The sequence below is a fragment of the Oncorhynchus masou genome, chromosome 19, assembly GCF_036934945.1.
Source record: "Oncorhynchus masou masou isolate Uvic2021 chromosome 19, UVic_Omas_1.1, whole genome shotgun sequence".
NCBI classification, from domain to species: Eukaryota; Metazoa; Chordata; class Actinopteri; order Salmoniformes; family Salmonidae; genus Oncorhynchus; species Oncorhynchus masou.
Genome location: NC_088230.1, coordinates 30,607,663 through 30,620,398, shown reverse-complemented (window position 1 = coordinate 30,620,398; position 12,736 = coordinate 30,607,663). Strand labels below are relative to the sequence as shown.

The 12,736-nt window shown below is 43.0% G+C and overlaps 1 protein-coding gene across 1 annotated transcript in view; it reads right to left on the bottom strand.

The window, feature by feature from the left end:
* Window positions 1-10,431, bottom strand: part of capn3b (calpain 3b) — a 34,954-nt gene extending 24,523 nt beyond the window's left edge. The window contains exons 1-3 of the mRNA XM_064925617.1: window positions 9,889-10,431; window positions 2,755-2,824; window positions 1,117-1,235 (exon numbers count right to left, since the gene is read on the bottom strand). Of these exons, the coding sequence (XP_064781689.1) occupies window positions 1,117-1,235; window positions 2,755-2,824; window positions 9,889-10,182 (483 nt within the window). The 5' untranslated portion in view covers window positions 10,183-10,431. The remainder of the gene's footprint in view (window positions 1-1,116; window positions 1,236-2,754; window positions 2,825-9,888) is intronic.
* Window positions 10,432-12,736: the final 2,305 nt, after the last annotated feature.

The window sequence follows — 12,736 nt, the reverse complement described above, 5'->3', positions numbered from 1 at the left end:
CAGGGAGACAGGACGGACAGCTGATCATCCTCGCACTGGCAGACCACGTGTAACAACACCTGCACAGGATCGGTACATCCGAACATCACACCTGCGGGACAGGTACAGGATGGCAACAACAGCTGCCCGAGTTACGCCAGGAATGCACAATCCCTCCATCAGTGCTCAGACTGTCCGCAATAGGCTGAGAGAGGCTGCACTGAGGGCTTGTAAGCCTGTTTTAAGGCAGGTCCTCACCAGACATCACCGGCAACAACATCGCCTATGGGCACCAACCCACCTTTGCTGGACCAGACAGGACTGGCAAAAGTGCTCTTCACTGACGAGTTTTGTCTCACCAGGGGTGATGGTCGGATTCGCCTTTATCGTCAAAAGAATGAGCATTACATCGAGGCCTGTACTCTGGAGCGGGATTGATTTGGAGGTGGAGGGTCCGTCATGGTCTGGGGCGGTGTGTCACAGCATCATCGGACTGAGCTTGTTGTCATTGCAGGGAATCTCAACGCTGTGCGTTACATGTGGTACCCTTCCTGCAGGCTCATCCTGACATGACCCTCCAGCATGATAATGCTACCAGCCATACTGCTTGTTCTGTGCGTGATTTCCTGCAAGGCAGGAATATCAGTGTTCTGCCATGGCCAGCGAAGAGCACGGATCTCAATCGGAGGGTGAGGGCTAGGGCCATTCCCCCCCAGAAATGTCCGGGAACTTGCAGGTGCCTTGGTGGAAGAGTGGGGTAACATCTCACAGCAAGAACTGGCAAATATGGTGCAGTCCATGAGGAGGAGATCCAATCCAGTACTTAATGCAGCTGGTGGCCACACCAGATACTGACTGTTACTTTTGATTTTGACCCCCCCCCCCCTTTGTTCAGGGACACATTATTACAATTCTGTTAGTCACATGTCTGTGGAACTTGTTCAGTTTTAGTCTCAGTTGTTGGATCTTGCTATGTTCATACAAATATTTACACATGTTAAGTTTGCTGAAAATAAACGCAGTTGACAGTGAGAGGACATTTATTTTTAGTAGGTTTTAGTAGAGTTTAGTAGGTCCTGAGTCTACATATATCGATTGAATAGTTCCCAGGTGACTTTGACCATGACCATACAGTACCTGGAAATGGAAGATACCAGCGTAGTTCTCTGTGAAACTCTGGTCTGATGGGATAACTCTGTACAGCAGCTTGTCATTCAGTGTCAGACAGGCAATAGCAGCAAGCAGCCAGCAGTCACCTGCAGGGAACAACAGAACGTTTTGCCTCGAAAAATAAAAAATGAGCGTACACCAAGCTCATTTCAGTCAGCTTTCTTCCCTTTGGTGCCGAATGAATATGACCCTGATCATAGCACAGAATTCAACTGTAAGTGGATATAGGACTATGTAGCGCTATGGAATGTGTATGTTCATTCTTTATTGACACTGCTCCTTGAGGTGTGATCTAGAGTGAATGAACCCCCAGACAGAAACAGTTGCCCACAGTGCTACATCTACCTATAGCAAAGAGGCTGAGACCATATGGGAAGTACATAGTACCATGGCTAAGTCAGGATCCCTATATACTACTGACTCCTTACGCCCAGCTTAAGGGTATCTACTTGCATGGCTATTTTCTGAACTATGTCAAGAACATGGTCTGGTGTAGTTTGACTGCGGCAGCCCCAGTTCGTTCTCAAACAGGAATTTAGCAGATGTTATGGGAGAGGTGTTTGAGTGCTGTGTAACAGAAACCCAAGTGCATGCCACGCGCGCAACACACACCCCACGCACGCTGTGCAAACACACACACCCTGCTGCAGGTGTCAGTCTTTTACAGTGAACAGTGTGGTTACTAGGGGGGTAACTTTTTGTCTCTCGTGCCTTAATTTCTCACACCATCTTTCCATCCTCACTCTCAATACAAGAGCTCCTTAATTGCATCCCCAGCTGTCTGTGTGTCGCAAACTTTGTCTGCCCTCTCCTTTTTCACTGTGCCGAGACACTATGGCTTCAGTTTGAACAGGGGCCGCTAATTAGCGAATGCTATTTGTGCTGTTAGATAACACCTGTATAACTTTTGATTTTCTCACATCCAAGTTTGGCATGACTCAATGCTGAATCCTCACTGTCTACTTGTACTTGTCTACAGTACTCTGCAGATGTTATTAGTCAGATGTTGCTGCTTCATACCATCGACCATGAGCATACTTTTATCAACAAGAGTCAACACCAGTGATGTCATACAGTGCATGATTTCTGTGGTCTTACCCAGTGATGTCATACAGTGCATGATTTCTGTGGTCTTACCCAGTGATGTCATACAGTGCATGATTTCTGTGGTCTTACCCAGTGATGTCATACAGTGCATGATTTCTGTGGTCTTACCCAGTGATGTCATACAGTGCATGATTTCTGTGGTCTTACCCAGTGATGTCATACAGTGCATGATTTCTGTGGTCTTACCCAGTGATGTCATACAGTGCATGATTTCTGTGGTCTTACCCAGTGATGTCATACAGTTCATGATTTATGTGGTCTTATCCAGTGATGTCATACAGTGGATGATTTCTGTGGTTTTACCCAGTGATGTCATACAGTGCATGATTTCTGTGGTCTTTCCCAGTGATGTCATACAGTGCATGATTTCTGTGGTCTTACCCAGTGATGTCATACAGTGCATGATTTCTGTGGTCTTACCCAGTGATGTCATACAGTGCATGATTTCTGTGGTCTTGCCCAGTGATGTCATACAGTGCATGATTTCTGTGGTCTTACCCAGCTCTCCTTGACAGATGTCTGTCCTACTAGCTCCGTCTATGATGAACTGGGGGTTGTCACAGATTTCCTGCCAAACAAAGAATCAGAAGAACAGCTGTAGCCATGGTAATATTGTTGGGATGTGCTACGAGGTATGGAACGTCTTGTGAGAGGGTCAATCTATTATCAGATAGTACTATGTCTTCTGGGGAATATCTTGACTGTACCATGATAATAATATGACTTACAAAGATATCACACTACATTACTAGATGGATAAATTATTGTCTTATGCACAGATTGAAGGCCTAAAATAGTCCGGTGTACTTTGGCAGAAACTAGGGTTGCACATTTTGGGGAATATTCAGAGGTGGAAACTTTCCGTGGGAATTAATTGAAATATATGCAAATTAATATTAATCCCATTTAAATGTAGATGATTTTTGCATTGGAAATATGTACCATATATGGAGACAGAAACATAAACCTTTTACCTTATCTTAAGTATACATAATTGCAAAAGATTAAATCCTTCCAATATATATATATATATATATATATATATTGTTTTACGAATTGAACTTTCATTAAATGAGTTGACTCTTCCCATGGGAGGATTTCACTGAACAACAAAAGAAGGGGAATATTGAATGATTCCCAATGATCTCCCAAAAACGTTTTCAACATACATCTGTAAAATTATAGTCTAGAAACTAAAGCTGTGGTTGTCTTCCTGTCAGGCTTCCATGTCTTCTCCCTGGACCTCCTCAATGTCCACTTCTTGAACATCAGACTCTGAGGCCTCATCTTCACTGTCACTTTCCAACCTTGTTGAGGATGGCTTGTTGTCAGGCTCAAAAAGCCTCAAATTTGCCCAGATGGCCACCAATTTTAAAATCCTTTTATTGGTCAGCCTGTTGCGTGCTTTGGTGCGTGTGTTCCCGAACAAGAACCAGTTGCCCTCTGAGGCGGCAGATGTTGGTGGGATTTGGAGGATGATGGAGGCAACAGGGGAAAGAGCCTCAGATCCACAAAGTCCCTTCCACCAGGTGGCTGATGAGATATGTTGGCACGACTGCCATATTTCATCTCCATCCCAAAGCCCTTGCTTGGAAGTGTACTTCGCCAGACTGCCAAGAACCTTACCCTCATCCAGGCCAAGGTGGCGAGACACAGTAGTGATGGCCTTGTTGATCTCTACACCAGATAGGAAGCTCTTGCCAGCATACTTGGGGTCCAACATGTACACTGCGGCGTGTATGGGCTTCAGGCAGAAGTCTTCACGCTTTTTGATGTATTTCAGAACTGCAGTTTCCAACGCTTGGAGCAACAGTAAAGAAGGCAGGGCATTACGGATCTCTCTTACATCTGCAAGCAGTCTGAACATCAGACAGGATGGCATCGTCTCCCAAAATCTGTGTAATGGCTACTGCTATAGGTTTCAGGAGTTTCAGGCTGCTTACCACTCTCTCCCAAAATACATCATCCAGGAGGATCTTCTTGATGGGGCTGTCCATATCGGCAGACTGGGATATGGCCATTTCTTGGGGAGACTCCTTCCCCTCCCAGAGACTATCAAACATGATGACAACACCACCCCAACAGGGGTTGCTGGGCAGCTTCAATGTGGTGCTCTTATTCTTCTCACTTTGCTTGGTGAGATAGATTGTTGCTATAACTTGATGAACCTTCACATACCTAATGATTTTCTTGGCTCTCTTGTAGAGTGTATCCATTGTTTCAGTGCCATGATGTCCTTGAGGAGCAGATTCAATGCATGAGCAGCACAGCCAATGGGTGTGATGTGAGGGTAGGACTCCTCCACTTTAGACCAAGCAGCCGTCATGTTCGCAGCATTGTCTGTCACCAGTGCAAATACCTTCTGTGGTCCAAGGTCATTGATAACTGCCTTCAGCTCATCTGCAATGTAGAGACCGGTGTGTCTGTTTTCCCTTGTGTCTGGGCTCTTGTAGAATACTGGTTGAGGGGTGGAGATGGTGTAGTTAATTATTCCTTGCCCACGAACAGTCAACCACCCATCAGAGATGATTGCAATACAGTCTGCTTTCTCTATGATTTGCTTGACCTTCACTAGAACTCTGTTGAACTCTGCATCCAGCAAATGAGTATATAAAGCATGTCTGGTTGGAGGGGTGTATGCTGGGTGATGAACATTCAGAAATCTCTTCCAATACACATTGCCTGTGAGCATCAGAAGTAAACCAGTTGCATTCCTGCGTTCCTCCATTGAGTCAAAAAAACGTAGGATTTGAGGAGGACCATGAGCTATTTCTATCGATGAGGTGTCTGATTCATCATTGTCACCTCAAATAGAAGTAGAGGGACCTTTGTCAGAGGTTGCTTGTTGTGAACGCCGAGGGAACTTTATGCACTTGGCCAGATGATTCTGCATCTTTGTTGCGTTCTTCATATAGGATTTGGCACAGTATTTACAAATGTACACAGCTTTTCCTTCTACATTAGCTGCAGTGAAATTTCCCCACAGATTGGATAGCGCCTGTGGCATTTTCCTGTAAAGATTAGAAGAAAAAAAATAGTTTAAAAAACCCAAATACAATTCCATGTACAGTTAAATAGTTAAAAAGTTGGATTAAACAACTCCTTTATAAGATAAGTGTTTTAAAATGAAATATGTATGGAAACAGGTGAATTAACATTCCTCAGTAAGCAGGCTCAAGCAAACTAAAACCCACATGGTAGCAAAAACTAACTAGCAGAAATTGTTCACAAGTTAGTAATTATTTAAACACACTTTTCTGTAGGCTACTATTTACTAGTTAACAAAAAATAATTTATGTCATATAAAATATATTCACCCCAGCCAGTATTGTAATCAAAACATACCAGAAAGCATTTAGTCCTTGGCTCAGACAGTGTAGTAGTGTGGGCTCAGTAGCATCTCATTAGTGTGCAAGATCTTGAGAATCAGCTGTACATGTGATGAAAGAGTGCACAGCACATGTGATGGAAGAATGCACTGTGCATGCAGAGGGTTGCAATTCCATTGAATTGGGGACAGTTTAACCAAAATTGCCTTATTGCCTTATATGTATCCCACAATAAAAGTTCACTATTATGAGCATTATTTTTTGATGAATTTAAGCTTAACTTACCATGAAAAATTCCTGAAAGATTCCGGACATTTCCGGGAAAGTTTCCGATGCTTTGCAACCCTAGCAGCAACTAAGAGACGTTTATTTTATACAATCTCCTATAGTGATTAACAGGTGTTGCCCAGGCATAAAACGATGGTCAAAACACATGCATTCAAAACTGGAGTCAACCTCACTTTACAATCATGTATTCATGAGTGGAATATGAAGGAGGGATGCAAGGCCCAGCCAAAAAACTCTTTGCACAACGTAAGTGATAAGTGATAGATCCATAGGGAAAACATAGTAACAGTAGACCAAGTCATCTGCTCACAGCTATTTTAAGTAGTACAGCAAAATGCAGTAGTGGCCTTAAAGTGGGGTCCTCATACCAAACATAGAAATAGTTATTCTACTGTATTTCTAGGATGCCAACAGAGCTGGGAAGGGTTGGCACAAAGAGGTATTGTGTTAAACTTTACATCCAGTTTTACAGTACAACGTAGCTGGTGACCGGATGTAAACTCTTTCATGTAAAGGCCTAACAGTATAAACATACTGTAGGTTTGCTTGCACAGTCATTTGAAGACAGGATTAAAAGTAGGAAGATCATGCACATAAACAAATGATACCACCTGGCAAACGCAGTGTTCAGGTTTTTCTTAAAAACGAAATGACAAAATTAGGAAGAATTTGCACTGAAGCAGTCTGGCGACAGGAAATTATATAGAAGAGAAAAGGACTTGACCCCTGGGGAGAGGACTTGACCTCTGGGGAGAGGACTGGACCCCTGGGGTTGTTTCAGAGTCTGGTTGGTTGCTCTTATTCTTTGGTTGGGTTGAGAATACTAGTTACAACCATGAATGAGACAACTTAGTGAATTATGACCTCTGCCATTAAAAGCAACTGTCACAGGTCACAACCTCTAGAGTTTTCCTACCAAGGGTTAATGTATTTGGTAATACCTCTGGACTTCTCACTTAACCTGGACAAAGATTGAATGCCAAAGGATCTACGTTGAGGGGAATGAGTTGAACTACAACCATGTTCAAATAGTTTGGCCTGCCTGTAGTGCAAGAAGGGTGGGCTTTGTGCTTTAGGGACTATTCCATTGGTTCCATTGCACCAGAAAAGCTCAATCAAGCACAGCTGAAATATTGTTCTAATATTATTTAACCCAGGTCTTGATCTCATTATTGACGATAGAGAAAGTGCAAGTCCATCTACAGTCCATAATAATGAATGAATGAAATGTAAGTTTCTGTCATTGGTGTGGATATATTTCAGTGTTTGTAGGAGTGTGTAGTGGTCACATCTTGTTTTATGGAAGCATATGTTAAAGCAGTATTGGAGGAGGTCATTATTAAAAGGGCTTGAGTTTCACGACTCAGTCATGACTCAAGGGGACGAGTCAGCAAATTGACAAATACTTGGATTGGATCCATATGCACCAACATGATTTCTCCACACCTTTAAGTGTGTGAAGAACGATTGCTTCACCACCAACTTAGACCAGTCTTACTGCTGACCTTGTGAGAGAGTTGAACTCGCATGGGCTTAAAATGGTCCAACTTCATCCGTGCTGGTGGATTTATAAATGTACAATTTTGACCCAATGGCAAATTTATCACATTTTTTCTGCAACCTGATCAGGGCCAAATTCCGGAGCTCCCCAGGGTGGTTATATATAACATACAGTACAGTAGTTCTAATTATATCCACCATCTGGAGAAATAGGTTGGATATACTGTTGGTACATACCAAGCCATCATCTTTGTCTTAAGATGTCTCGAGACTTCTTGAGACATAAAATTAAGATGTATTGAGACAGTTTGAGACATTGCAAATTTTCAAGACATCTAAATATATTTAAAGGTGCAATCCACATTAGAAAACAATACAAAAGTGGGCCACCCTGCCTCTGTTTTGGTAAAAAGCTGAGGGATGGGCCTGGAGAAATGTAACCAATCAACATAGACAGAGACTGACCAGCCAAGAGATCAAAATGATAGCTTTAACCATATTCTGAGGTTATACATTGTTTCCACAAGCTTATATTTTAGGTTATTATGGGGTATGAACGTTTAACTAAGCTTTTGAGGCATTAATAGTTAGATTCTTCAATAATCAGTGGGTACATATCATTAATTTATAAGTAAAAAAAAATGGATGTAGCAAATGCAGATTGCCCCTTTTTAAGAAACATTTTGAAGGCATGTCTTTTAACTTCTCAAGGCATGGTAATGGATGGGTATGTATGGTTGACATGGTGTGGTATAGTTTTGTACACACGGGACGAAAGCGTAACACAATTCAGACCAGCTTGAACAAAAAAGGGAATCGAGTGTTCAAATGACGGCCTTGATAATCCAAAAAAAAGCATTTCTTACCTCAGGACACTTCATGAGGTGACTATCCCAGAATGAGTTTTAGCATTGTTTTAGGTGTTAAATCCCTGAATGAGGCAGGTGCAACGTTTGCATCTGATGCAAAGGCTTAGTAAATCTGGGCCTTCAACCAAGTTTTCAATATCAAGTTAGTAAAGATCTGAGTTATGGTGGATAGAATGTCAGGTCAGCCTGTCCACTCCAGCAGTAAACCCCTCTTTGGCACCTACCTCATCACATGAGGTGCCCCATGGGTTCACAGGAAGGCTAACCTCATACCCCTGATTTAGACCTTGGATAATGTTGACCCTTTGGCTTTAAGTTAAACTTGGTCACATCGAGGTCAAGCTATCATGACTGCAAGTCAGTAAGACACCATTAGTCCTGTGACATTCCATGACTGGAAAACATCTGAGTAACATCAACTGTGGGCTTAAGCAATTTTATGCACTTACATGAGTCACTCCAGATTAGAGCTTTTGCTAAATGACTAAAATGTTCCATAGAAATGCAAACACACCCATGTATGAGCCTTCACAATGTCTTATTACAAGGATTCTTGTGAGGTTTATAATATGTTATCTCTCTTTCAAGTAAAATGTTCAACTGACTCAAAATGGCTGTTATTGTATTTAGTCAGGATCATCAAGAGATGATAATAAGACATTGTAAGGGATCATGCATGCTTACGACAAGTGTTACGCAATATAACAGCATTATGATGCATTGTTACTGCATTACACTTGCAGGCTTTGAGGTAACGTGTTACCCTATCATTATTTTCATCTTGGAATGAGAATCCACCAACAACTACAACATAAGATTCACATACTGTTGAATTACATGAATACCAAAGACTGCAAAGTCAAAAATACACTGGTTTTGCCAGTCAGAGAGTCTTGTAACAGCACACTGCCTAACAAGACTGATTATTGGTTGACTATAATATCCCAAATCTCCCTCTGCTCTCTCGCTGTAAGCCTCGTGGCGTGACTGGCGGTACTGTAGTGAGGCCTGCCTGTTGCAGAGTCTCAGCTGTCTGTGATTCTAGAACCTGATGATCCGCAGCTATGAGCCTACAAATATTCAGCAGAATTGCTCTCGCTTTCCCCCAGGTTATTTACCAGAAGTGATGTCATAACAATGTTTTTGCAGCTAATGAAGAGAGATTTGATCTTAGGCTGAGTGATAATATCTTACCACAAGTGGGTTGCTGTTTTTGTTAATCTACTTGTCTGCAGCCTTCAGCCCTCAATATGTTTAAAAAAAACTTTGACACACTTCATCAAGAGCTGGGGTGGTAGGTGTAACAGAGTAGATCCCATCCCTGGCCAGACTTGGGCTCAAACCAGGGACACATTGACCAAAAGCATTTCTTACTCAAAAAGGACAGAGATGTTCTCTAGTAGAACCTAACTATCTATTTATTTTCCTTTTGTGATACAGTGGTGCAGTCTTTATTGCAACATAAGTTCCATCTTAATAGCTTTACAATTTGTATATGTTTATCTAGCCCTGATAGATATGTTCTGATAGCACCTTCAATTGACTATGTAAATTTAAACATATCCTACCCCAACATACAGGTACAGTTCCAACCTTGAGGCAAGGTGTACTTCGCCCCTGCTAGTGGGAAAACAGATGGCACTCACCGTTGGGCGCTTCCACTCAAATTCAATGGGAAATTTGCTGCTGTACCAAAGAGAGGAATCATTGGGTGGGAACAGAGGGTCTTCAAACAGGACTTTCTTGTGTACGTATTTGTCTCGCAACTCCAAGAAGTTCTTCAGGCGCTTGGCATCTTTGACGGCCTCATTTCTGCTCAAAATGGCAGTGTAGATACTGTTGCTGGCCGTGAAGGGGTAGTCAGTCTTACCCTCAGGTACATCAGGTGATGCTTCAGTTTCCAACGCCACCTTCACTGAAGTTTCCTCAACAAGGGCCATCTTGGCTTTGTTTTTCCCCTTATGCGTGTCCTTGTTCCCCCTATCAGAGTGAGCTGCCCCCTTTATTATGTACGTTAGTCAGTCCAAATGAATGAAAGTGAGGATTCTTTTCAGATTTCAATGCAAGAGCATGAACTTGCAAAACATCCCTGATAAACTTCCCTTCGTCCTTCCTTGTGCTTTCCTCTCACTCTCAGTTCCTTTATATGCTGGGGGCACTCACAATACCAAACACACCCTCCAACCCACACTCATAAACACACACTGACACTTTTGCCTTTGCAGGTCTATAAATAGGCCCCTTGAAAAGTGGGGAGGAGGCCGCTCTGAAAAGGACTACCGCTCCGAACATTTCTAAGTCTACAGTGTAGGTCTACAATTCACTAGGTGGGAGATGGCAGATTGGGAAAGCAAGCTTGGGCGTGGGAAAGCAGGCCCCACATACCAATATTATACATACCATGTAATGATACCTACACTAACTTTACCATGTCTCTCCCTGATATCAGCCACAGTCAAGAACAATTTTGCTGATTGAATTTGAGTTGTTGTGTTGTGAAATGGATTTGTGGTGGGCCTGTAGTGTAGCTGATGAGGATGATGAATTGAACCTGTGGATTGCAAAAGCATTTTACATGACTCTCTGTCGTTCTCTGTGTCCAATGTTTAGTCTGTCCATCTGGGTGGTGTGCACTGTAGCCTTTACCAGTATGCACCAGGCAGAGCATTGATAAACATGAACCATGTTGATCTGAGGGAAACAATAGCCATAGGATAATACAGTGCATTCAGAAAGTATTCAGACCCCTTCCCTTTTTCCACATTGTTACATTACAGCCTTATTCTAAAATGGATTAAATAAAACATTTTCCTCATCATTTGGAAAGGCACACACCTGTCTATATAAGGTCCATCAGTTGACAGTGCATGTCAAAGCAAAAACCAAGCCATGAGGTCGAGGGAATTGTCCATAGAGCTCCAAGACAGGATTGTGTCGAGGCACAGATCTGGGGAAGGGTACCAAAACAATGTCTGCAGCATTGAAGGTCCCCAAGAACACAGTTGCCTCCATCGTTCTTAAATGGAAGAAGTTTGGAACCGGGCAGCCAGAGTCTTCCTAGAGCTGGCTGCCTGGGCCAAACTGAGCAATCGGGGGAGAAGGGCCTCGATCAGGGAGGTGACCAAGAACCCGATGGTCTCTCTGACAGCGCTCCAGAGTTCCTCTGTGGAGATGGGAGAACCTTCCAGAAGGACAACCATCTCTGCAGCACTCCATCAATAAGGCCTTTATGGTAGTGGCTAGACAGAAGACACTCCTCAGTACAAGGCACATGACAGCCCGCTTGGAGTTTGCCATAAGGCACCTAAAGGACTCTCGGACCATGAGAACAAGATTCTCTGGTCTGATGAAACCAATAATGAACTCTTTTGCCTGAATGCCAAGTGTCACATCTGGAGGAAACCTGGCACCACCCCTACGGTGACGCATGGTGGTGGCAGCATCATGCTGTGGGGATGTTTTCAGCAGCAGGGACTGGGAGACGAGTCAGAATCGAGGGAAAAATGAACAGAGCAAAGTACAGAGAGATCCTTGATGAAAACCTGCTCCAGAGACTGGGTTGAAGGTTTACCTTCCAACAGGACAACGACCCTAAGCACACAGCCAAGACAGCACGAGAGTGGCTTCGGGACAAGTCTCTGAGTGTTCCAGCCAAAGCCCAGACTTGAACCTGATCGAATATCACTGGAGACACCTGGCAATTGCTGTGCAGTGATGCTCCCCATCCAACCTGACAGAGCTTGAGAGGATCTGCAGAGGGAATGGGAGAAACTCCCCAAATACAGCTGTGCCAAGCTTGTAGCGTCATACCCAGGAAGACTGTAAGGCTGCAATCACTGCCAAAGTTGCTTCAAGAAAGTATTGAGTATGAATACTTATGTAAATGTTATATTTCCAGTGTTTTTTATTTAAAAAATGGTCAAACATGTATAAAAACGTGTTTTTGCTTTGTCATTATGGGGTGTTGTGTGTAGATTGATGAGGGGAAAACGAAACAATGTAATCAATTTTAGAATAAGGCTGTAACATAACAAAATGTGGAAAAAGTCAAGGGGTCTGAATACTTTCAGAATACACACTATGATAGGGCCAACTCCTGCTCTCTCTCTCTCTCTCTCTCTCTCTCTCCCTCCCTCTCTCTCTCTCTCTCTCTCTCTCTCTCTCTCTCTCTCTCTCTCTCTCTCTCTCTCTCTCTTCAGGCTCTCAGAATGACTTATTTGAAGGATTAATTGCTAGAATCTTAATTTGATTCTGCGGAATAAGAATGTTTCTGCATGGGGCATGCTAAAGGCCATGAGTGTCCTCTACTGGCTTACTAATTCCACTTCAAGCAGCTGATCTTTATGTTTTCAGAAGTCCTGACTCATATACCCTGGTTGCAACCTGTCAGTTCATAGCAGAGAGTTGCAGGACAGTGTGTTGTATATCGCAATCTCGGTTTGAGACACACTTGATAGCTGATATCTTGTTGTGTAAGGAAGTAGTTACACCGCG